At 45.2% G+C, this 22,906-nt stretch overlaps 1 protein-coding gene across 2 annotated transcripts in view; it reads left to right on the top strand.

Moving 5' to 3' along the window:
- The window catches only part of PTGFRN (prostaglandin F2 receptor inhibitor), a 111,414-nt gene that overhangs the window by 49,259 nt on the left and 39,249 nt on the right, over positions 1-22,906 (top strand). For both annotated transcript variants that reach the window (XM_070785847.1, XM_019956733.2), the window contains 2 exons: positions 14,483-14,851; positions 17,681-18,094. In XM_070785847.1, the coding sequence (XP_070641948.1) occupies positions 14,483-14,851; positions 17,681-18,094 (783 nt within the window). The remainder of the gene's footprint in view (positions 1-14,482; positions 14,852-17,680; positions 18,095-22,906) is intronic.

The raw sequence follows: 22,906 nt of genomic DNA, 5'->3' as shown, positions 1-22,906 counted from the left end.
ATTTGTGGCTGCTCTGGGTCTTTGTTGCTGCACATGGGCTTCCTCTAGTTGCAGAGAGCAGGGGCTGCTCTACTCGCAGTGCCAAGGCTTCTCATTGTGGTGACTTCTCTTGCTGTGGAGCACAGGCTCTAGGGCATGTGGCTCAGAGGCTTTGTTGCCTCTTAGCATGTGAGAGCTTCCAAGATCAGGGATTGAATCCATGTTCCTGCATTGGCAGGCAGATTCTTAACCACTGAACCATCAGGGAAGTCCCAAGCACGAAGTGTTTCTACCATCAAGTTCCTGTTTGACCTGGAGAAACACATACTTACTCTTTCTTCTCTTCCATTACGAAGGCTAAAAGAAAATTTGCAGATGTGAATGATTGCAGACTAGAGCCAGGAACTGTCGTGTAAACGCTAAGTGAGAACACAGTTTAGATCCCTGTACCACCCTTCTTCGAGGTTTCCCAGGCGGCTCAGTGGTAAAGAATCTGCCTGCCACACAGGAGACACTGGAGATTTGGGTTTGATCCCTGGATCAGGAAGATCTCCTGGAGAAGGAAATGGCAACCCACTCCAGTATTCTTGGCTGGGAAATCCCATGGACAGAGGAGCCTGGTGGGCTACAGTCCATGGGATCACAAAGAGTCAGAATGATAACTCCACCCTTCTTTACTCCTGTGGTCTGTTGGTCATATGGCCCCTTCCTCGTGTTTCTGCAGCTATCTCAGGTCAGTGAGGGCTAAGGAAGTGCCTTCTATGGTCACCTTAAGTCGCTCACTCTGTTGTGTCCAACTCTTTGCGACCCCGTGGACTGTAGCCCACCAGACTCCTCCATCCATGGGATTCTCCAGGCAAGAATACTGGAGTGGGTTGCCATTTCCTTCTCCAGGGGATCTTCCCAACCCAGGGTTCAAAACCAGGTCTCCTGCATTGCAGGCAGACATTTTAACCTCTGAGCCACCAGGGAAGACCATATGGTCACCTTGCTGCTGCTGTTGCTGCTAAGTCACTTCAGTCGTGTCTGACTCTGTGCGACCCCATAGACGGCAGCCCACCAGGCTTCCCCGTCTCTGGGATTCTCCAGGCAAGAACACTGGAGTGGGTTGCCATTTCCTTCTCCAATGCATGAAAGGGAAAAGTGAAAGTGAAGTCGCTCAGTCATGTCTGACTCTTAGCAACCCCATGGACTGCAGCCTACCAGGCTCCTCTGTCCATGGGATTTTCCAGGCAAGAGTACTGGAGTAGGGTGCCATTGCCTTCTCCATGGTCACCTTAGCCCCTAAGAAAATAACACACTTTATAAGATTTAATGGCCACACCTGGACCTTGTCGTCATTCAAAATTCTTTCACCTTTTTGATTGTCCATTCTGATATTTCCCTCTGTGACCACAATTGCGTCTCTTTACTCCTTACAAGTTCCCTCATATGTGTTGAACCTACTCTTCATCCTCATTGTTATCCCCTGATCTTGAAAATTCCTTTTTCTCCAAGCCATTTTCAGTTCATGAGCTCTTATCCTGGTGGTCAGCATGTCAGCAGTGAGTTTGTTAACATCCTAAGGACCCTCTGCCTCATTTCTTTGCCAGTCCTCATATTGTGGTTGAGTAACCCACATCAACCATAGTCTCTAAGTCTAAGCTTTATCATCTTGCAAAATCTTAAATCCTGCCCACCTCATTTTCTTACCAGTTAGGTTGTCTTTACTGCATCTCAGTGAACCTTGTAATAATTTTGTGATGGTTTGCCATTATATTCCTTCTAATTCGTATTCTAAGCCTTGTCCACAATCTCCAGGATCTAATCCCTTTTCTACTACTTCACTGTGACACTGGAGACTAGCCTAAGGCTCCTCGAGCTTTTTTTGCCTTAAAACCTTGCTGTATTTTTACCCATCCTTTTCTCCTAAATTCTGAAAAAAAATAAGGACCCTGTCTTTGGCTCTTTTCTCTTCTGTATGTATGCAGTGTGTCTTTCTGTGACTCCCGGGTCACTTGTGGCTTTGAGTACCATCTGTGTGCTGAAGACTCTTCAGTGATTGTCTCTGGTTGGACCTTCCCCCTGAGCTTCAGACATATGTACCCACTGCCTACTCCACTGCACCCCTACTCATGTCCAATAAGCATCTCGAGCTTAAAAGGGCTGGAAAAGAGCTCTAGTCTTGCCTGATATGAATTCCTTCCTGCCAGTTACTTTCCCATCTCAGTAAATGGCTTCACCATGAACCCATATGCTCCAGCCAGAGCCTGTACCACCCCTATTCCTGTCTTCCTCATTCTCCACATTCAAAATAGCAGTGCATCTTTTCACTTTATTTATAAAACATGTTTTGGATCTGACTCCTCCTGAGAGTCACCACTACTACAAGCTGAGGCCCAGCGTCCCTCATCTTTTGCCTGATTTACCGTAACTTCTCCCATTCCGGTGTCCTTACATCCAAATTAGCCCACTGTTGTCCATCTTTCACAGAGCAGCCAGGGTGGACTTTCTGTGATAAAGTAAGCTTCATCATCCCCTAGTTTATGTGCTTCCCATTTCAACCAGAGTCCAAGGCCTCTGCCCCCTTGTTCATTATAATCCAACCACACTGGTCTTTTTTTCCATCCCTTGAATACCCCAGGCTTGCTCCGGTCTTAGTGTTTTTATATTTGCTGGTCTCTCTGCCTGGAGCAATCTTACCCTGGAGTTCTGCCCCTGCCTCCTCCTTATTCAGGTCTGAAATCATTGGTGACCTCAGAGGAGACTTTCCTGACCACACTGGCTAAAAGCAGCCCTTCACCATCCCCATCCCCAGTCACCAGCTCATCAGCCTATTTTATCTTGATAGCATTTATCAGCCCTCCCGGCTTGTTTCCCCACATGCTCCTTAACTGGAGCTCAAGCTTCTTGTGAGCAGGGACCCTTGGCTGAATGTCCGCCGTGCCGAGAAGGTGCTTAGAGGACCAACTGGCTGACTTTCCAGGATAAACTGCCCACTTGTGCCCTTCATTGCCGCTTGCCTACTTTGGGGTCTCTTTCGTGGCTGTACCCTCTCTTCCTTGCATCTGGATTATTCCTTTCTCCTGGCTGTTACTCGCCAAGTCCCACACCACATCATTGCAAATGCATTTCTGTGGAGGTTACCAGTGGTTACTTGATCATCAGTTCAGAAGTCTTCTCTCAGTACCCATCTTCCTTGACTTCTCTGCAGGTTTGAGCGACACTGTTGCTCGTTTTTTTCCAAACCGAAACATAATAGGATTCTGCTCTGGATGCTGTGCAAGATGCACGTAGTATAGGAGCCAGATCCTGCCATAGGAGCTTGCAGCCTCCCAGGAGCAAGTTTTGGGTTGGCCATCAAGTTTGTTCCGGGTTTTCTATAACACCTTATGGCAAAGTGCAGACAAACGTTTTGGACAGCCCATAGATGGGTATGTCCGTAAGGAAAACAGTAGATGTCACTCCCCACCTTTGCTTCTTGGAATTCTTGCATCCCTTGGTGGCTGCTAGGACATAAGCCTTTTCTGGTTTTCTTCCTAACTGGCTGCTGTTCCTTTTTCCTTTTTTTTTTTTTTTCTGGTCCCTTTTCAGTCCTTTTCTTCCGTTTGTGTTTAAATAATAGAAATTTGCAATGGTTCTATGGTTTTGTTCCTTTCCTCTTGTTTGCACTCTGTTCCCTGGTGACTCCATGGACTTCCATATCTCTGAGATCTTCACCCACTCCCCTCTCCAGGCACGTGACTCCACATTGTTATGGGGCTCAAATATCGCAGGTTTCCATTCCTGGTGGACCTTTCAACTTGTCTGAGTCTCACTGACTGCTTTCCTCCTCAGTATTTCCTCAGCAGCTCTCGGCTTCCCTGGGACATCTCTCATCTCAGGTATGTCAGTGGATTCTTCTTCCAGCATGGCTCTCAGAGCTGCTGCCTTTCCACTCCCGCCCTTGTTCTTCTTTTGGTTGTTATACCAACCTCCCCACCCCCATCTCGTTGAGGATTCCTGATTGACCTCGCCTGTGTGTGTCCGTTCCAGCCTGCTCATACTGCACTCTCCACTCGCCCTACTCTTCACCGCAACCCACATGTTCCCTCTAGGCCTTTGCTTATGCTCCTCCTTTTAACACTGGTCACCTTTCTCCTCAGTGTCCCCTGCCCAACCCCTAGCCCCCAGCCATTTTTCAAAGGCCCGATACAAATGTTGACACTGCATGAAGCTTTTCCCTAATCTCTTTAGGGACACACCCTCAGTTTCTGTCAAACCCCTGGCACTTGTTAGTACCTTTCTTTGGTTACAAATATTCTTCCTCCTGTTAGTTTTTCATGTGCCCCTAAGACTCAATATGCCTCTAAAACTCAATATACCGTTAAGTCTCTTAAAAGAAGGTCCAAGGCTGATTTACCTTCCTCTCTCACATATCATCTAGCTAGGGGGGGTTCTTGCTCAATAGTTGTTTGTTTAAAAAGTCATATTGTATTTGTCTAGTTTATCTCTGTAAGGTCTTAGCTAAATCTTTTTTTTTTAAATGATTATGAGGCCTGCTCTAGTAGACCCTTATTTGCGTTTGGATGAGGTTTTGAAGTAGTGCCATATGTGACTTCATTACACATTCTCTGCTGGCTGTAACTTGTTTAATGTGTACATTGCTGCATTTTCATCACATAGGGACTGTCTAAATGAAAGCCGGCGTATTCCCTTCTTGCCAGACCTCTCAGTGGCAGTCATGCAGAGACAAAGGTTTTGCATTTGTTAAGTCAGATGCTGCAGTGAAGGCCCCATGAGGGTTTATAGGTTTGACCTTGTATATCCATTTCTAAATCTCGTGTGGACTAGAAATTTCATGTAGAAATCCATAGGCCCCTAGTCTCTCTTAAAGGGCTTGTAAGGACTGGGAAAGAGGGATTTAGGTGTCATTTGACAAGGCAAAGTGAAAATACCACAAGCTCTTCAGTTTCAGTATTTCTGTTCTATCTGTGCTATTGGGTTCAGTAACTTTCAATACTTTTCTTAGAAATTACTCTGATTGGAAAGTCAGATTGTTGCTTCTAGACTGCTCAGTGAGGTGATAACATCTGAGCAATAATAGAAACAACTGCAAATATCCTTTGCAGATCTTCTTTACTCTGCAGGTCTTGATTTAGAATAATGTTGATGGTAACCCAGGAAATAAAATCTATTTCCCATGGCTATCATGAGGGCGTGAAAGAGGCTGGATAAATCCAGTTCGTCTTCATTAGCTGGTCTCTCTTAATGATTCCTCATGGTTGCCAATAATGCTTATTGAAATAAACATTGCAGGGATGATTGCACTGAAAAAGTTGCCTGATTTTTCTTGCCTCAGTTCCGTTCAGTCACTCAGTTGTGTCCAACTCTTGGTGACCTCATGGACTGCAGCATACCAGGCTTTCCTATCCATCACCAATCTCTGGAACTCGCTCAAACTCATGTCCATCAAGTCGGTGATGCCACTCAACCATCTCATCCTCTGTTGTCCCCTTCTCCTCCTGCCTTCAGTCTTTCGCAGCATCAGGGTCTTTTAGAATGAGTCAGCCCTGCACATCAGGTGGCCAAAGTATTGGAGCTTCAGCTTCAGCATCAATCCTTCCAGTGAATATTCAGGATTGATTTCCTTTAGGATTGACTGGTTTGATCTCTTTGCAGTCCAAGGGACTCTCAAGAGTCTTCTCCAACACCATAGTTCAAGAGCATCAGTTCTTCGGCTCTCATCTTTCTTTATGGTCATACTCTCACATCCATACATGACTGCTGGAAAAACCATAGCTTTGACTATGCAGACCTTTGTTGGTAAAGTAATGTCTCTGCTTTTTAAAATGCTGTCTAGGTTGGTCATGGAGAAGGCAATGGCACCCCACTCCAGTACTCTTGCCTGTAAAATCCCATGGACGGAGAAGCCTGGTGGGCTACAGTCCATGGGGTTGCTAAGAGTCGGGCACGACTGAGCAACTTTACTTTCACTTTTCACTTTCACTTTTCCCTTTCATGCATTGGAGAAGGAAATGGCAACCCACTCCAGTATTCTTGCCTGGAGAATCCCAGGGACAGAGGAGCCTAGTGGGCTGCCGTCTATGGGGTCGCACAGAGTTAGACACGACTGAAGTGACTTAGCAGCAGCAGCAGGTTGGTCGTAGCTTTTCTTCCAAAGAGCAAGCCTATCCCCATCCATTCTACATGATGGAAGAAAGTTGAAGGCATTTAATTATTTTCTTGAATACTTCAAAGGTAGGCAAATAGAAATCTGGAAACGGTTACCGCTTGCATATTAATTGTCTGTACTGAAGAAAGAGCAGTAGGCTTCCAAAAGTCCTTCCTATATGTTTTTAGAATAAAGTCCTCTTCACCTTATTTGAATATGAAAGTGTAAGACATAGAGTTAGTATCACTTAAAATAATGAAGACAGTCTGTCAGAAAAAAATTTTTAAGAAACTGGACGTTATTTTTAATAATCCTGTTTTTCTATTTTTCTCCTCTGTCTACTTTATATCAAGAATATATATTTCTTCTCTTTAGTAACTCATTTTGGTTACTTTGCTGCCTATCTGATTCACATTGTCCTTGGAGAATTTGAGATATTTTATAGGGAATGTCAAGCTGTTCCTTCTTCCCACTCAGCACAAAGACAAAATCAACAGAAGGTGGTAATATCAACAGTGCAGTTGAAGACAAAACCAACCCAGCCAGTCTTTGTCCTGACAGGGCAGTGCATGGACCAGATAAACCTGGCTGGAGTCCCTCACTTCATGGTTTCATGCAAGTTATTAGCTTGTCTGAGTCTCGGTTTCTTCGGTTCAGTGATGGGGGTGTTCTGGCGTATAAGAGAGACATGGGATGTTACTATTCCTCCTCTTACTCCATCTCAGCCTTGTGGAGAGAAATCTGGTGATGAATCAAAGTGAACAGATTACAAAGTAAATACTTGAAAAATGCTTATGTCATTTTAGCTGAAATTATAGATTCTTTTATTAATCAAGTTTTTAAAATATATGTTTTAAATTTATTTAAGAATGGACTAGAACGGTGACTCTTTTTTAAAAATTGTTTTTGTGTTTATTTGTTTTGGGCTGTGGTGGGTCTTCGTTGCTGTGCATGGGCTTTCTCTGGTTGCAGTATGTGGGATTCTCAGTTGTGGTTTCTTTTGTTGCAGAACACGGGCTCCAGGGCACGCAGGCTCAGTAGCTGTTAGGCAAGGGCTTAGTTGCCCCGAGGCTTGTGGGATCTAAGTTCCCAGAACTGTGTCCCTTGCGTTGGCAGGTGGATTCTTTTTTTTTCCTTAATTTATTTATTTTTGGCTGTGCTGGGTCTTTGCTGCTGGGTGCGGGCTTTTCTCTAGTTGCTGCAAGCAGGGGCTACTCTTTATGGTGGTGCATGGGCTTCTCAATGTGGTGGGCTCTCTTGTTGTGGCTTGCAGGCTCTAGATGTGTGCATCATACATCGCTTCACTCCTATCTGACTCTGTGACCCTATAGACTGTACGGGGCCTGCCAGGCTCCTCTGTCCATGGGATTCTCCAGGCAAGAATACTGGAGGGGGTTGCATGGGCTTCAGTAATAGCAGCACACGGTCTCAGTAGTTGTGGTAGAGGGCTCAGTAGTTGTGCCTGGAGGGCTCTGGAGCCCTGGCTCAGTAGTCATGATGCAGTCTTTGGTTGGTCTGGAGCATCTGAGATCTTCCTGGATCAGGGATCAAATCCATGTCCTGGGCATTGACAGGTGGATTCTTAACCACTGGACCACGAAAGAAGTCCCTAAGCAAGTAATTTTTATTATCCCTCTCTCTTTAGTTTGTTATCTATTCTTTTATTTTTATGATTATTCTAGAGATTAAACATATATTGTTGACTTTTTAGTGTCTACCGATGATCCTTTTATCATATGCAAGACCTTAGAAAACATTTAGGCTCCATTTATTTCATTCTTTCCCTCATTTTTTGTGCTGCTGTTGTCATATATTTTAATTACACATATATTTTAAATTCCCGAAGACATGATTAATATTGTATTATATAGTCCCCACTCAGTAGGTTTACCCACACACTTAACCTTTCTATTGCCCTTTATGTCTTTGTACATCTCCATGATTCCATCTGGGATCATTCTTCTCCTATTTGAAGAATGCCCTTTCGTATATCTTTTTGGTATTTCGTTACTATTTCTTTTTATTAATTCTCTTTCCCTTGTTGAGAGTTAGTTGAAAGCATATTTATTTTGCCTTCCTTTTAAAATTTATTTTGGCGTTTCTGTGTAGAATTCTCAGTTGGTGGTTACTTTCTTTCATCACTTTAAAGATGTCATTACATTGTTTTAAGAGCATCATTTCTATTGAAAGTCAGAATCATTGTATTGTTGCTCCCTTCTCTACTATTCAGCAGTTTTACAGTCGTGCACTTAGGTGTGGTTTTCTTCGTCTTTGCACTGCCTCTGATACGCAGTACTTCCTGAATCTGTGGCATGCTGCATTTGTCAGTTTGAGAAACATCTTAGCCATTATCTCTTCAGAAATTAATTCCGCCCAATTCTATCGCTTTCTTTCTCTCTCATCCTGGGTCTCTGTTACATGTTTGGCCTTTTTGCTATCTCTCATGTGTCTCTTAGACTGTTTCCTATATTTTTAATCTTTTTTACACCCTGGGCTTCAGTTTGGATATCTTATGAGTGACTGATAGTCGCTCAGTCATGTCCTACTGTTGCAACCCCATGGACTGTAGCCCAGCAGTCTCTCTGTCCATGGAATTCTCCAGGCAGGAATACTGGTGTAGCTCGCCATTTCCTTCTCCAGGATTGGATATCGTATACTGACTTTTTTCTCTGCATCTAATCTGATATCAAACCCATTTATTGGGCTCTTAATTCTAGATTTTTTTTTTTTTAGTTCTAGATTTTTATCTGATTATTTTAATAGATTAAGTTAAATGAAATCCTGTTGTCTATTTCTTTGGTAAATTAATTGTAGTTATTTTAAGCCCATGTCTGATAACACCAGTATCTGGGTCCCCGTGCCTCTGTTTCTATTGTCTGTTTTGTTGCCTTTTGTTTTCAGTCATTTGCTGCTGTCATATGGGGTGTCTGGTAGGTTTTGATTAAATATTGAAAAGTTGTAGAGGCTCTGTATGATGCCATCTTCTTCACAAGATGTACTTTCTTTTTTTCTTAGCAGGCTAAAGAGTAAGAGAAACTCACTGTCACCCAATGAGGAATTGAGATGTTTTGAGATGAGATTTCAGTATTGATAGAGCAGGTTTTTTTCTTCAGCTTTGCTCTTACTCCAAAGGCATAGCCCTTTCCAGGGCTGTAATCCATTCTGGGGTGTTTACTATAGTCCACCTTCCTTTGTGAACTCAGAACTTCAGTTTTTGTTTCCCCAGCTCCCCAGGTGGTGCAGTGGTAAAGAATCTGCCTGCCAGTGCAGGAGATTGAGGATAGAGGAAAGAGACAGTTACTAGAAAGTTAGGTTGTGATGGTTTCCGTATTTCACTATCATATTTAGTACTAGATTTGCTTGAAGCTAAGGCACAAAAGTGAAAGTGTTAGTCACTCATTCGTGTCTGACTCTTTGGGACTCCATGGACTATAGAGCTCGCCAGGCTCTTCTGTCCAGGGAATTCTCCAAGCAAGAATACTGGAGTGGGTTGCCATGTCCTCCTCCAGGGGATCTTCCAGACCCAGGGATTAAACCCAGGTCTCCACCATTGTAGACAGATTCTTCACCCTCTGAGCCAGCAGGGAAGCCCAAAGTACAAAAGGACACGCGAATTTTATATATGATGGGGAAAACAAGACTTGGAAGTTGGAATAGAGAAAAGAGAGATGATGAAGTTAGTAGTCCCAGTTGTATTCAGGGGTGTGTGTGTGTGTGTGTGTGTGTGTTTACTGGGAGGTTTAGGCAGAAATTTTAAAAACAGGGATTAGGAAGCAGTGCAGGGTTCTGAGACCTATGTAAGAAGGTCTGATCTAGTCGGGGCATGGTGATGTGGTACTGGTCCACTTAGTAATTGGGATTATGAGGAAGAGCCTTAGCATCAGAGCCTTAATATACTGCACAAAATGTGCTATTAAGGTGCCCTAATTTTGTGTTGAGTTTCAAAGGTACTTGGGCTGTGGTTTCTGGCCTGAGAGATGCCTATGTAGTTCTTACTTTCTGGGGAAAGAGCACACAGTGGGCCGTCAACAGGAGTTCAGGTACTAAATTTTAAGAGTCTTAGCATATGTTTTCTTGTGTCACTGAACAACACAGTAGTGCCCTCAATAGTCCTTCTAAGGCTAATAAAGAAATGTATCTCATGTGAAGGTCTCTTATATTGACCTCTGAAAACAAATGAAACTACAATTTTAAATTATTTCTTAGTAAAGATATTTTTCTAGAACGTGAAACGAATACAGTTCAGGTGCCAAAGTATTTGGGACTCTTCATGTGAAATTTGGTAGAATTTGGAAAACCAGAGGAGAGTTTTGTTCTTTTTCCCTTAGTTATCAGCTGTTACGAGAGGTTTCAACTAAAGTTGGCAATGTGTGACTTTGCAGATATTCTTTTTGATTCTGAAAGAGCCATCTGCTCTATGTTTCACAAGTTGTATTTCTTTTTAAATATTATTAACTGTTATCCAACAGTATTAAAGGAAATATGTGCTAAATACCAGCTTGCTGTTAGCAAGTTGAAATTCTGTTCTCTCAGCTTCAAAATCTTGCTTTGCCCAGATGAGAGGACATCCCAGATCTTCATGTATGCCACCACGCAGGTTTCTATCTTTTTCAGATTAGAATTTGATCTTTCAAGCATCTGTTCATATCTCCTTGGCTTTTCCCAGTGGCACTGTAAAGTAGCCAGCATGGAAGAAGGTACTTCTGCAGGTTGAGTTGGATGTGGAGGCGGGCGTGCCTGAGTGACCCCTGGGGAGATGAGGCAGGCTTCACACAGGAGATGGGGCTGGAGCTGCTTCTTGCAAGAGGCTGAGAGGTTGTTGGGATGGCAATTCCAGATGCATGAGGCCCAGAAGCAGAGTCTGTGGCACACGAGAGAAGCATGGCATTTCCAGAGAACGAACTGTCGTTCGTTTTGTTAGCACTAAGCTAACTAAGCACTAAGGGCTGGAAGAGTGATAGCTGATGAAGCTGGAATGGTAGCCATGGTCCAGACTCTGAAGGATCTTGTGTATTTTTATTCATCCACTCATTTAGCAAATATTTACTGAACATCTGGTATCAGGTCCAGTTCTAGGCACTGGCATTCAGGAGCAAAAGAAACAGATAAAATCGCAGCTCATATAGTCCTTACATTCTAGTGGGAGGAGGTGGATAATAAATAATAGTAAAAATATATGGATACACGTAAAGAATATTATTGATAAGTGACAAAATACGACAAGAATAAGGATGGGTATGTGCAGTTTTAAGATGGTCAGGAAAGGGAAGGCAACATTGTAATGAAATGTGGAGCTGATGATGGAGCATAGTGAGCATCTGAGAATATTCTGGACTTAGCAATGTGCAGAGACCCTGAGGCTGGAGTAGTTCTGTTTGCTCAAGAGCCTTAGGAATTAAGGATGGCTAGAGTACAGTGGAAGGAGGAGCAGGAGGGTGGAGAAGCAAAGAGGGCCCTGTCCTGTGAGGTCTTGCCTTTTATCTGAAGCTTTAAACAGAGTAAAGATGTCAGACAACTTGAGTTGTTAAATGATGGCTTGGCCATGTTGAGAGTAGAGGGCAGGTGGGCAGCCAATTGGGAGACTGTTGCAGTAATTCAGGTGAGAGGGAAGGTGGCTTGAACCAGGGGGATCACAGTGGGGGACCTGGAAGATAGAGTGAATCCTGCAGGTGATGAGGAGCCGTGAAGGACTTCTGATCAGTGAAGTGACACGATTTATGCCTTAAAAGATGATTTGGGCAGCTGTGTGTGGAAGCAGGACTGGACAGCTGAGACGAACCGGCTGTCCCCCAAGCTCTGCTCACTAAGAATAAAGACAGAGACTTTACAAGGAATATAGCCTCATGCCAAAGGGCCCTGTTGAGCTGGTTATTAACCTGGTCAGCCTCTTGACAAGGGCTAGGAATTGCAAAGATTGACACATTAGGAAATTCCTTTGTAAACCTGCCAGGGAAGCAGAGTGAATGAATGTGATCAAGTTTATTATAGATGCCACCTGCAAAGCAGAGCCTTACCGAATTTCATGCACTGTCACGGGGGCTCTGTGGCTCATTTAAGCTTTACAAAGCCCTAAGGGGTCATGTGTCCACTTCATAGAAGAGGACACTGGGCATGAGGAAAAAAAGCATTAGGCTGTGACCCCTCTTACAGGTCTCCATTGTGACCTTCCTTCTGAAGGGTTTCTGTGAGATTTGGGATTATCCGGTCATCTCTGAAATTAAATATAAAAAAGATCTCCTGTTTCTTTTGTGAACTGTGGTGATGATGACCTCACTGCTGGGTAGGTATGTTTTATTTCAATGCCCTGAGTTGCCAGTGGCAGATATTAGCTTAAGGACCATAAGTGTGAGTGGAATTGTAAGGAATTGAAATGTCTGGGGAAGACGTGCACATGTGTGTGCACGGGCGAGAGTGTGGCCAAATCTAGTGGCTCAGATGAGGCTATCTGTCAGGAGGACACATTCCTTGCACCTCTCCTGGTGTTGGCCTGAGTCTCTTCTGCCATAGACAGCTTTCTCGCCTAGTCAAGAGGGCTGCCCATGTGCTGCTTCAGAGCAAAGCATCCCTTTGGTACCCTGATCCCAAAGGAGGTAAAAATGTCTTTCTGAGAAGTTTCAGCAGAAACGAGCCAGGAGGACTTGGACTTGGTTTCAGTCTCAGTGTCTGTTCCTGAGACTGGGGTGCAGGGCATTCCTTGGATCGTAGACAAATCTCTTCCTTGAGCTTCACCTGGCACTCTCCTTGAGTGCATATCTACGTTCAAATTCCCTCACCCCCCTTTAAAGGATACTGGTCATTGGATCAGGGGCCCACCCTTCTCTGTGTGACCTCATCACGGTTAAGCTAATTACAACTGCAACAACCTATTCCCAAATAAGGTCATACTCTGAGGTGCTGAGGGCCTGGACTTCAGCATATGAATGGGGAGGTGGTGGTAGGGAGACACAATTCTACCCAGAGCAAATGACAAAAACACAAAATTGAAAATAAATAATAGAAGATCCCTTTGGTTGAACTCTTCTTACATGATGGAGTCTCAGCTAGCGGTTTTATTTCATCAGCTCAATGACTCCTCCTTTCCTCATTTTATTGTTGAGGAAGCCAAAGCTAAAAGAAGTCTCTCAAATTTCAACTTAGGTCCCCTTGATTTCAGGGCTTCTCTGGTGGCTCAGACAATAAAGGTCTGCTTGTAATGCAGGAGACTTGGGTTCGATCCCTGGGTTGGGAAGGTCCCCTGGAGGAGGGAATGGCAATCCATTCCATATTCTTGCCTGGAGAATTCCATGAACAGAAGAACCTGGTGGGCTACAGTCCATGGGGTCACAAAGAGTCGGACACAACTAAGAGATACACACACACACACACACACACCCCCCCCACACCCCTTGATTTCAGAGCCCATCCTTTCTCCTGTATATCTTAATGCTGGACATATTCATAGAACCTCAGGAAAGAAACATGCAAGTTCTTTGGGTCCAAACTGAAATGCTTACACAGGTGGTAAACTCACTACAAAGAATGTGCCAAAGTTCATCACAAAGAAGCTATCTTAAAGGACACCCACGACAGGCCCCAAGGGCCTGCCCAGAGGCCCGAGAGGTCTGTGCTCTTGGGGCGGGAAATGCCAGTGAACTCTTGGTGTTGTCCACCCGGCCCATGCCCAGTAAGCTGCTGCATTCCTACCAATGCCCAGCAACAGGCCAGAGCAGCACTCTCTCACTTTATGCTTCCCTAGCCTCATTCTGCATTTGGATCAGGGTGAAGAGTAGAGAGAAGGAAATGAGCCAGAAAATAGAAAATTAATACTTGGTAGAGTCGTCATATTTTAAAATTAATTTATAGGCAATGTCAGATAACCAGAGCTAAATCATTTTATCAGCAGGCTGCTTCAGGATTTAAAAAATTGGCATCTATCATTGTAAATCAGGTCTCAGGAGCCCTGGGGAATGGTCTCTAGGGAAGAGGGTTGATATAGGGTGGGCAGAAATGTAAATACTTGATTAGCTGTGTCCTTTTCTTTCACACAAAACCTAAAATATTTCCACATCACGTTGAGTGATCACAGTAGGTTAAATAGTAACGGGAGGGAGAAAGCTCTTCAAATTTATAGTTAGCCTACTTTTAGTACTTACCTTCCTCCCTGTTGATCCTAGGAGACTGGTGCATGAGAGATGCTCACTGTAGGGGCTATTCCTGGCTCGGGGTCCTTGGGGTGGGCTGAACCTTTTGCACAGACACTGGCAGCATGTTGGTCAGTGTCATGTTTTCCATCATGTGCCTGGGAGCTGAAGCGCCCCCAGGCTTGCCACATTTATTCCGGGAAGAGCTTACTGGATTCAAGCCTGCCTCTTTGACTTCTTGTCGTTGCAGCTCTTTGCCGAGGGCGCGTGGTGAGGGTCCCTGCGGGCAGCCTGGTGCGGGTGGTGGGCACCGAGCTGGTCATCCCCTGCAACGTCAGTGACTACGATGGCCCCAGCGAGCAGAACTTTGACTGGAGCTTCTCGGCCTCGGGCAGCAGCTTCGTGGAGCTTGCCAGCACCTGGGAAGCGGGCTTCCCAGCCCAGCAGTACCGCGAGCGCCTGCAGAGGGGCGACATCCTGCTGCGGCGGACGGCCAACGACGCGGTGGAGCTGCACATCAAGAACGTCCAGCACTCCGACCAGGGTCACTACAAGTGCTCTACCCCCAGCACGGACGCCACCGTGCAGGGCAACTATGAGGATACAGTGCAGGTTAAAGGTACATCCTCATGGGAGGAGGGGAGTGCTGTGCCAGGGGGCCATGCTTCCCTCTGCCACCCCACCATGAGTGACTGTGCCTGGGGCTCTGCTCCCTCCTCTGTCCAAGGGAGTAATAGTATCTTACCTGATGAAAGGCAGAGGATGGGCCAGGGGGCCTCTGAGGTCCACTCTTCATTCCATGGTGCATATGAACTGTCTCGTGGCTGGAGAGCTGGAGGCAGCATGGTGTGTGGTGGAGAGTCCAACTCTGAGCCAGGTTGCCTGCGCTTGGTTCCATGGCTGGCTCTCCCGTTGGTCACCTCTCTGGCTGTTTGTGTGTCCCATGCCTCAGCGTCCTCCTCTGGAAAACAGTGCCTCCCATAAAGGTCAAAGTGAACTGCTGTTATTTAGTCGCTAAGTCTTGTCCGACTCTTTTGCGACCACCTGGACTGTAACCTGCCAGGCTCCTCTGTCCATGGGATTTCCCAGGCAAGAATACTCGAGTGGGTTGCCATTTCCTTTTTCAGGGGATCTTCCTGACCCAGGGAAGATCCTGCATTGGCAGGCAGAGCCTTTACTACTGAGCCACCAGGGGAACCCCCAAGGTGAATTAGCACATGTAAAGCCTCAGCAGTGCCATTGTAAGCACTCCATCAAGTTAGGGATGCGAGGGTGGTGGTCACGTGGACACTCTTCATGTTTATGGGGATAAGAGATACTTCGGAGCTCATGTCTTTCTCTGTGCTCTTCATGATTTAAGTACCTGTGTTTTCTAGAAGTCGTATGGGTCATATGTAGAGAAAGCATGATGTGGTCACTGCAAGCTGGTGGGCCTGGCTGTGCAAGTGATCACACCTAACATAGCTGGAATATTTGGGTTTGTTTGTTTTTTCATTTTCTAAGTCCTGTTTGATTTACTCACCCATTCAGTTCTCAACCCAGTGAAGAAGAGAGGGCAGGGTATTTCCCTAATTTACACACAAGGAGATGGAAAAGTGTAGGTTAATTACTTGCCTAAAATCACACAGCTAATTGGTAAATGAGCTAGAACAAACAATTTTAATTTGAGGCTAGCAAAATAGAAACATTAATGTTGTTATTATTATTACTTAATTATGCATTTATTTGTATCCTGCCTTGTTCCAAAAAGAAATTATGTCAGGGTAGTAGTGTATTAAATGATCAAGAAAGCAGAAAATCTACATGATATGATATAAAAAGAAGGGGTTGATTCAGGCATTCATTCCTTCTGTAATGATTTCTTAACTCCTACCATATTCCAGATTCTGTTCCCCGACTAGACTCATAAGGGGATAAAAACAGCCACTTCCATTATACAAGCATTAAAATGTCAAATCTACCTCTTCTATTACCTCTTCTCATTCCTATACAAAAATCAAATATGTCTTTTTAGAACAAAGTCTCATAATGCATTCTTGCATTGGAGTTGAGTGATCCATTGCTTCTGTAGTCCTCACACACATGCTACACCTCCATTAGATCAGATACACACTTGTCTCCATGTGCGATGCCCATCTTCAGGAGTTGGAGGCCGCAGGAGGAACTTCCTGCCCCCCCCCTCCCCCCCACCCCAGTATCTTTCTGTTTCTTCTCCAGTCTTTGGAAGGAGAAGCAAGGAGAGGCTTTCTTCAGGGTCAGGAAAGCAGATGGATGGCCATGAAAGAGACTGGCTGGCTGCCCAGATGGAGCCTCTGGTGGCTGCCATGCATGATCTAGGGTCTCTCTGGCCTTCAGCTTCACAGGTCTTAAAACTATATATCCATGGCCTCAGAGATAACTGGTCTTGGGAACTGAGTCATGTTAGCTGGAGTCACAGACTGATGTATATACTAGAAAGTCATTATATTCATTTGCAGTAGAGATAGGACTTTGGGATATGTCCTTCTAAAAATGTAGGAGTTTTTTCTGTTATTTAAAGTAGTCCCTTTTCAAGGACATTGAATTCATTTCCGAGCGTGGAATGGCAGGAGAACCCAAGGAGATGGTGAACAGTGGTGTTTGGGGAATTCTCTCAGCCAGCCCTTAGGCAAACCTGAGAGGTGGTGGTCCCTGCAGTCTCTTTGGTAGGGGCCTCCTCACTGCTACATCAAGTGTGGCTTCCCTTCCTCATAGCTCTCACCAACACTTGCCTGATCTCCTGCCCCCTTTTTCTAGACTGTAGAGAAACCCGGCCTTTTCCCAATGGGTCCTAATAAATAACTAAGGCTTCGGTTTTCCTTGATGGGTTCCTACCCTGCAGATGCCCTCTTCTCAACCTAGTTATTCTTACTCATTGCCTAGACCTGGGGGCGCAGGAAGTTCTCCCACACTTTAGTGCTCTTCAAATTACACTGCTTTAACTTCTGGACAATCCCCCAGGCTCCCTACTCCAGCCTGTGTCCCAACAAAGATATGTTGGACAGTCATGGCTGGTCATCACTGAGTACCAAGCGCTGTCCTGGGAACCTTCCCTTATATCTAGTTGAATTCTCAGTCAGCTTCCTGAGTTGGGTCTAGTTGTCATCCCATTTTAGAAATGAGGAAACTGAGGCACAGAGGGGTTTAAGTGATTTGCCTAAGGGTCACAGAAGTATAGCCCAAGGCACAGCTTCCCAAACGGAGTTTGCACCACCCAGTTCTAGCAGGGGGGTCTTATTAGTGCTACCTGTTTCCTCAGATCAGAATGTCAGCTGAGATGAGAGATGTAGTGAAATGGGCAGATGGGCCCATCTGGGCATTAGAACAGGGGAGGGGAGGAAGAAGTTGTCCCTCAAGGCCTGGAGGTTGGTGGGCCCTTGCCCAGTGCTTGGGGCAGCAGTGTTCCGACCGCTCTGCTTTCTCCCCACAGTGCTATCCGACGCCCTGCATGTGGCCGCCAGCCCTCAGCCCTCCCCGGGCCCCAGCCTGCGCGAGGGCGAGCCCTTTGAGCTGCGGTGCTCGGCCTCCACCACGTCGCCGCTGCACACGCACCTGGCGCTGCAGTGGGAGGTGCGGCGCGGCCCCGCCCGGCGGAGCATCCTCTCCCTGACCCACGAGGGCAGGTTCCGACCCGGCCCTGGCTATGAGCAGCGCTACCGTGGCGGGGACGTACGCCTGGACACTGTGGGGAGCGACGGGTACCGCCTCTCCGTGTCCCGGGCCCTGTCCTCCGACCAGGGCTCCTACAGGTGCATCGTCAGTGAGTGGATCGGAGAGCAGGGAAACTGGCAAGAAATTCAAGAAAAAGCCGTGGATGTGGCCACCGTGGTGATCCAGCCAACAGGTAAGCTTCTGAAAATTGCATGTTTTAGACTATTTGTTGTTGTTATTTAATCACTCAGTTGTGTCCGACTCTTTGCAACCCCATGGACTGTAGCCCACCAGGCTCCTCTGTCCATGGAATTTTCCAGGCAAGAATACTGGAGTGAGTTGCAGTTTCCTTCTCCAGGGGATCTTTCCCACCCAGGGTATAACCTGGGTCTCCTGCCTTGCAGACTGATTCTTTTCCGCTGAGCCATCAGGGAAGCCGGATAAAGAGCTAGGCCAGAGCCTTATTCCTCTCTGACAAGATCTCTCCTCCTCCTGGAAGGCCTCCTGTTGATGGGTGAGGGTATAGGGTGGTGGTGATGGTTTGGAAAGGATGCATTTGTTTTGTGCCAAATGCCGAGTTTTGCTCTGCAGCTGCTTTTTCTCTGGATTCATACCCATGGGAAGCTGCAGGTTACATAAGACACACAGAGAATTTTGTGACTGAAAGATTAAGTCCTTTTAAGTGCCAGGACAAGGTCCAGCCTGGTGTTCAGAGGGGCTTTGGGGTGGGGCTGCCCCCGCCTTGCTCCCATGGCTTCATTTTGTTTGGTGTTTCCTAATCTCTGGATCTGCCCTTCCCCACAGCTGTTGGGGGCGTGTTTGGCTCATCCCCAAACCTCTGTCTGACTTGGGTCCCCTCTGATGTGACATCCCCTTGTAGGTGAGGGATTCCCTAGGGCTGGGCCTCTTCTTATCTCCTTGAGGACACAAACCCCAGAAGCATCCAACTCTGGGATCTATATGCAAGGAGTTGTCTTCATCTGTGAACCATCTTTTTAAAAAACAATAACCAAAAACCTTCTTACTCTTACTAGAGAAGTAATTAAAGAAATGCAAAATACATTTCCAAAAACCCATAAAAATAAATGACAAACAAGAAAAACAGGCCAGTTTTGCCTCCAGTGTCCAGCAAGCATGAGTAGAGAACCTACTGTGGGCTAAGTTCTGTCCTGGGCTCTGGGGTCAGAGATGCTTGGGGATTGTGCCCAAGCCTCACGGAGCTTCTGGCTCGGCAGAGGGAAGGTGTAAAGAGACCCTCTCAGGGGGATGTCCCTGCGGGTGGTTGGATGACTTGGTTTGCTGGGAGTCTGACATTGCCAGATTGCAGAGTGCTTTGCACTGTTGCTGCTGTCTCCTGTTTTGGAAACTGAGAAGACCTTGGGTGGACTCGTTTCCTGACTGTAAACAAGAGAGCGTGGCCACTCTGTTGCTCAGATTCCCATCTGAGGAAAGCAGGCAACGATACACATGGGAAGTGTTTTTCCTCTGCAAGCCGTGCTGTCCTGAGCACTTGCCCCTGAATTTACACCACAGCATGAGAGCTGAATTTGGTAAAAAGCAGGACCAGTGTTCTTGACTGTGGCAGTCAGGCAGGTTGGAGGTGTTCTCGCCGACAAGAAGGGCCACAGGTTGCACTCAATCTTGATTCTCCTGGCTGCCGAAATCACTTTCCAGATGGATTCAGGTCACCTGCCTTTTCGGAAATGATCTGTCAGGAATCTGACATAGGAAACCTTGGATGTTCATCTTGCATCAAACAACTATTTTAAAAGGAGAAAGGGTTAAGAGTTTCAGATTTAACAAATGCAAGAATTTCAGTTGTAAAGGTTTGTTTTTTTAATTTCAAACAAGCCACAAAACCCAGAATGTAGTTATAAGGCTTGAACACTCTGAGCCTATTAGGCAGGCAGTAGCATCTGGCTCTTACTCAAGCCTGAGGATTCATAGCCTTTTGTGCATGGGTGTCTTTGACAGTCCTTTGAAGCTCACAAGCCGTTTTCAGAGTTAATATATTTTAATTAATAAAATACATAAAGAGGATGACATAGGAAAACAATAACATTACAATAGTTATCAAAAATCTTTAAGATAAGTTTGTTGTATAACAGTATAGTGTTTTATTGCGTGTGTGTGTATGCAGTCTCTCAGTTGTGTCCGACTTTTTGTGGCCCCATGGACTATAGCCCTCCTCTGTCCACGGAATTTTCCAGGCAGAAATACTGGAGTGGGTTGCCATTTCCTACTCCTGGGGATTTTCCTGACCCAAAAATCAAACCTGCATCTCCTGCATTGGATTCTTTTACCGCTGAGCCACCTGGGAAGCCCAGTGTTTTATTAATGCATTAAATAATAAGATAGAGTGGCAGACCTAACAACTACTGTAATTTCTGATAAGTGAGGAATGTAAATAATATTTTAAGATATCTGCAACAATTGAAATGTAATGTGAAAATATCTGTGATTTCTATTGGGAGCAAGATCCCAGGGACAGATAATACTAACTGGTTTGTTGCTTAGTTTCATAATGAGAGGAGATGTTGTCTTTCAGGTAGAGGTTAGTAAAAGAAAGGCAATTTGTTTTCACATCCATGTCACAGACTCCTTAAATTCCCTTTGTGGATCCTGGATTAAGAACCACTGCACTAGAGTGATAGTCTTTCTCTCATTGTAAACACTTGCATTCTCCCTAGCTAGCTTCTTTTTTTTTTAAATTAGAGTTTATTTGATTTATAATATCATATTAGTGGTGTTGGAGAAGACTCTTGAGAGTCCTTTAGACTGCAAGGAGATCCAAGCAGTCCATCCTAAAGGAAATCAGCCCTGAATATTGTTTGGAAAGACTGATGCTGAAGCTGAAGCTCCAGTACTTTAGCCATCTGATGCAAAGAACTGACTCATTGGAAAAGACCCTGATTGTGTGAAAGACTGAAGGCAGGAGGAGAAGGGGGTGACAGAGGATGAAATGGTTGGATGGCATGACCAACTCAATGGACATGAGCTTGAGCAAGCTCTGGGAGATGGTGATAGACAGGGAAGCCTGGAGTGCTGAGTCCATGGGGTCGCAAGACTTGGACACGACTGAGGAACTAAACTGAACTGATTAGTTTCACAACATTGTGATTCAATAGTTTTATAGATTTTGCTCCATTAAAAGTGAAAGTGTTAGTCACTCAGTCGTGTCCAACCCCATGGACTGTAGCCCATCAGCTCCTCTGTCCATGGAATTCTCCAGGCAAGAATACTGGAGTGGGTTGCCATGCCCTTCTCCAGAGGATCTTCCTGACCCAGGGATTGAACCCAGGTCTTCTGCATTGCAGGCAGATTCTTTACCATCTGAGCCACCAGGGAAGCCCCATTTATTCCATTAAAGTTATTTTTAAATATTGGCTCTATTTTCTGTGCTGTGCATTACATCCTTGAATCTTACTTACTTTCTACTTAGTAGTTAGTACTTCTTGCCTCTTGACTCCCTGCCTCTATCTTTTTTTAAAAAAAGTATTTACTAATTTGTATTATTTATTTGGCTGTGTTGGAGCTTAGTTGCAACACGCAGGATCTTCAATATGTCATGTAGGATCTTTCCTTGTGATGTGCAGGCTCCGTGGTTGCAGCATGCAGGCTTAGTTGCTCTGTGTCTTAGTTCTAGGGCTTAGTCCTTCAACCAGGGATCAAACCCAAGTCCCCTGAATTGCTAGGCAGATTCTTAACCCGTGGGAAGTCCCCCCTTCCTCTATCTTGCCCCCCCCACCTCCCCCCTCCCCATTGGTAACCACTAGTTTGTTTTCTGCATCTGTGAGCCTTTGTTTGTTTGTTTTTGTTATATTGTTTATTTCTTAGATTCCATCTATAAGTAAAAACATAATATTTGTCTTTTTCTGTCTGACTTACTTCACTAAGTGTAATCCCCTACAGGTCCATCCATGCTGTTGCACATGGCTAACTTTCATTCTTTTTTATGGCTGAGTAATAATCCATTGTCTATATACACCATGTCTTCTTTAACCATTCATCTGTTGATGGACACAGGTTGTTTCCATGTCTTGGCTATAGTAAATAGTGCTGCTATGAAGTTGTCCATAGCTAACTTCCTAACTATTCTTACTGCATTCTTATGATAAATGGCACGAAGTGACTTACATGGTGGGGCTGTACCATGTAGGTGGCAGTAAACCCCCTGTAATGCTGAACCTGGTGTCTTAATTTATAGGGTCAGTTATATCCAGTAGGAGAAAGCTTACACCATCACAGACTTTGTCTGAAGTCTCCTCTATGAGTCCTTAGAACTGATTTCCTTTTTCCCTTCACCGTACTTCATCCCGTTCCAGTAGTGAACCCTCCGATCCCATAGAACATGTAAAAACTGTGCTGAGTGATGTGATGAGATATTTAGCCACTTGCAGAGAAAAAAATCAGAAAGCGAACTATATTGTTACAGAGATGCTAATATTTCTAAATGCAAGAATCCATTTTCTCCATGCATACTGTCCGCAATTGCTTACTGTCTACTTCTTTTCTTGGCTGGCTCCCTCCTGGGCCTTCTTTTACAACTGCTGTAGTGGTGGCTGGCATAGAGCAACTCTGGTAGTATTCCAGAGTCTCTGACTGTTGCACATGGAGTGGTTCAAACAGCAGCACGGGCTCAGAGCAGCAGTTTCCTGACTCCTCTCAAATGGTATCTCATATTGTTTTTGGCTTCTTTAAAGGGGTGAAGGAAGAGGAAGACTTTGGAAGGAGGTGGGTGGTGGTTAGAAATTAGACTTTAAATTCCTTTTTCTAATACTATGCCTACCTCATTTTCTGTCTTCATCAAAGTGAAGCTTGAACTTGGCCTGAAACTCTTGTTTGAAGTATCATCAGTCTTTGGAAAAATCTATAATGAAAGTCATTTACTTCAAAGCACATGGGTTCGGGAGGTTGGGTCTTTTCTGAACCAAGTGCCAGCGTTTGTCGCTGACCTGACCCAGGTCTGTAGCTGATGCTGAGCAACTCTGGCTGGAAGACCAGG

Source organism: Bos indicus, chromosome 3 (assembly GCF_029378745.1).
Source record: "Bos indicus isolate NIAB-ARS_2022 breed Sahiwal x Tharparkar chromosome 3, NIAB-ARS_B.indTharparkar_mat_pri_1.0, whole genome shotgun sequence".
NCBI classification, from domain to species: domain Eukaryota; kingdom Metazoa; phylum Chordata; class Mammalia; order Artiodactyla; family Bovidae; genus Bos; species Bos indicus.
This window is presented reverse-complemented; position numbering and strand designations above follow the sequence as displayed.